General features: G+C 37.7%; 1 protein-coding gene across 1 annotated transcript in view; it reads left to right on the forward strand.

Annotated features, from left to right (window-relative positions):
* Positions 1-1,448, forward strand: part of LOC142334694 (uncharacterized) — a 56,917-nt gene extending 55,469 nt beyond the window's left edge. Inside the window, exons 16-18 of the mRNA XM_075382929.1 lie at positions 440-493; positions 858-882; positions 1,122-1,448. Of these exons, the coding sequence (XP_075239044.1) occupies positions 440-493; positions 858-882; positions 1,122-1,290 (248 nt within the window). The 3' untranslated portion in view covers positions 1,291-1,448. The remainder of the gene's footprint in view (positions 1-439; positions 494-857; positions 883-1,121) is intronic.
* Positions 1,449-2,869: the final 1,421 nt, after the last annotated feature.

Consider the following 2,869-nt stretch of genomic DNA (forward strand, 5'->3'; position numbering starts at 1 on the left):
CACACATACACACTCTCCCTCTCTCTCTCTCTCACACACACACACACACATACACACTCTCCCTCTCTTTCTCTCACACACACACACACATACACACACACACACACACACATACACACTCTCCCTCTCTCTCTCTCACACACACACATACACACTCTCCCTCTCTCTCTCTCACACACACACACACACACACACACACACACACGCAGTAAACCGTAAAAAACGTTGCAAGACATGAATGTTAACGGATGTTTGGAAAATATAGAATCGGGAAAAGAATATATACGCACACATATACGCACACAAACACGTACACTGATCAATTTCTGTTCTCATCCACGCATATTTCTGTAACAAACTTATATATAAAATCCCAATTTATTTGACCGACTGTCAACACCTTTGTTCTATGTGTTCTTATATTTTTTTTGTCTTTTAGAGGCATCGTATGAAGTTGATGAAAATCTGGACGAAGAAACACGAAGTGTGTCCGGTAAGTCTAGTCCTACACCCACCCAACCCCCCCCCCCCCCAGTCCTATATAGACGAAATTTAGGCACCCCCCCCCCCCATTTTAATGTTTTGGTGCCTTCTGAAAAGATTACTTATTTTCATAATTACATTCTGGCACAAAACATCAAAAACCATATTTGCACCATTTTCAAGAAACTCACAGTTGCAGACGCTTTTACAAAGCATGTAATTCTAAAAATGTGATAAGATCAAGTTTTTGGTTGATGTTTACATTATATGCACTGATTTATTGCTATACACATTATTTTCAAACCTCCGCTCTAAAATAGTATTTTGTTGTATATATGCTACTGAAGAAAATAATTTTGTTTATTTTGTTTTAGCTATATGCTGCTCAATCGTTCAACTGTAAGTAAAAAGACAGACCTTTTCTCAGTTCAACCTGACGACTTAATCTTCGGGATATATATAAGGAACAATTGGATTAGTATATGTTGCGTATTTAATAACAACCCCGCCTTTTATTAAACGCAAAAGCGCGCAATATTTTTGATATACAGGCCTATAAAAATGAATAATCTTGATCACGGCTGAAAAGTAAACAGGTTGTTTGGTCGTTATATTGATTTAAAAACGTTTCTTCTTAGAACTCAAAGCTTTCGCAATACCCGAAAGAAAAAGTCTCACAGCTACAACCAGGACAAGTCTCGAACCTCCGCCCACAGAACAAAACAGCGAAGCTTCTCGTCTACAATCGCCAAACACATCTCACCTCGGAAACACAACAACACAGGTGCAGGACAACATCAGGAATAGCAATCACAAAAACTCTAAATAACAAGTTCTTGGCATATTAATTTCAAACTGACAATTTTAGTTAGAACACGCTAACTTTAGCTAAATTCCGAATAGATTATATTATGTTACATCTAATTTTGGTTGCATCTCTGTTAGAAATATAGTTTTCCAAAATATTTTTTATCCTCGAAAATATTTTGTGACAACTTGCACTCAGAAGCAGTATAAATTTATTCTGTTTTATTTTAGTTTAAGATTAAAAAAGTAAAAACTGTTCTTTGATGGACGAACATAAATCACATTTGCAACCAAGTCTTTTAGTGATATCAGGCCGAAAACACTAAGTTTTTTAACGACAGTTTTTACAGGATCTCCAAACCCTAGCGAAAAAAAATTGGCAAAAATGTTGAAAATTATGAAACTTAATTTCACCTCAAGAAATTTAAAAAGTTCGCATTTCTCAACAGAAGATATCAAAAGGCCGGAATTGGTTTATTTTAAATAGCCGACCTCATCTTCTCAGCCGGTTATTTTTGCGCTCCTAATTTTTTCACAATCTGAAAATTGGATTGTATTGGTGCTCTGTCTTTTTACGATTCGAAGAGTATTGATAGAGCGTCTTTCGGCAATTTTGATGGAGTGTATTTCAAACAGGAAGTGAAATGCGCGAAAACAATTGTTTAGATCATATTGCTTCATTATAACTTCATGTAACTTCAATTGAAATTGTGATCAGGTGCGGTTTAGAGAGGCTAGCTTTATTGAAGGGGCGTGAAGTGAGCGCAGCGGGGGGGGGGGCAACAGTGGAGGGGAGTCAATCTCTAAGTACCGCCCTTCGCACCATAAGTCTAAGTCTCCAAAACAGATTCTGTGAACCGCATACTTGAAGACTAGTGAGCTGAAAGGCTCTAAGAGCACTTAATGACCGCTACGCTACCTGTTTATCCCGTTTTTGAGGACGAAAGTTAAATGCGTCAGACAAAAAATTGTTCAAGCAAAAAATTCCATAAAAAAGACCGACAGGACTAATATAATTGCTGCAAACTTCGTTTGAGAGCAATTAATAACTTCAGGTACTATTTATACTCGTATCATATTAATGAATGTCTGAGTTTTGCTCATACTAATATTATTTTTCCTGCCTTTTTTGTCTCCTTATTGATGCGTAAAATGAGCTACCTAGTGAGAAAAAATGGTATCTATTTTTTGTTCTCAGGTTATAGCTAACATTATTACTGACTTTGACAACTTTGTGTCAAAACCTTCATTTTTTTAACTCGTTCTTACAGTTTTTAAATGCTCTCATACTGTTGGAGACTTATACTTATACTTATGGTGTGAAGGGCGGTTCTTAGAGGTTGAATACACCCTCACTGTTGACCCCCACCCACTATTGTACCCCACCCCCAACGCAATGCATTGTTGCCCCCCACCCCAGTGTTGCTCCACCCTTCCTCCCACCCATCAGACCCCGGTGCACCCTTCCCCCCCCCCCCTTGTGACTAGCTAATGACGACCAACCGCTTGCTAAAAACGCACGCAAAAATATAATAATTTGCAATTTTTTCCAGCTTTTTGAAACTTTTTTAACGATGTT

The sequence above is a fragment of the Convolutriloba macropyga genome, chromosome 2 (assembly GCF_964194025.1).
Source record: "Convolutriloba macropyga chromosome 2, txConMacr16.3, whole genome shotgun sequence".
Classification (NCBI taxonomy): Eukaryota; Metazoa; Xenacoelomorpha; order Acoela; family Convolutidae; genus Convolutriloba; species Convolutriloba macropyga.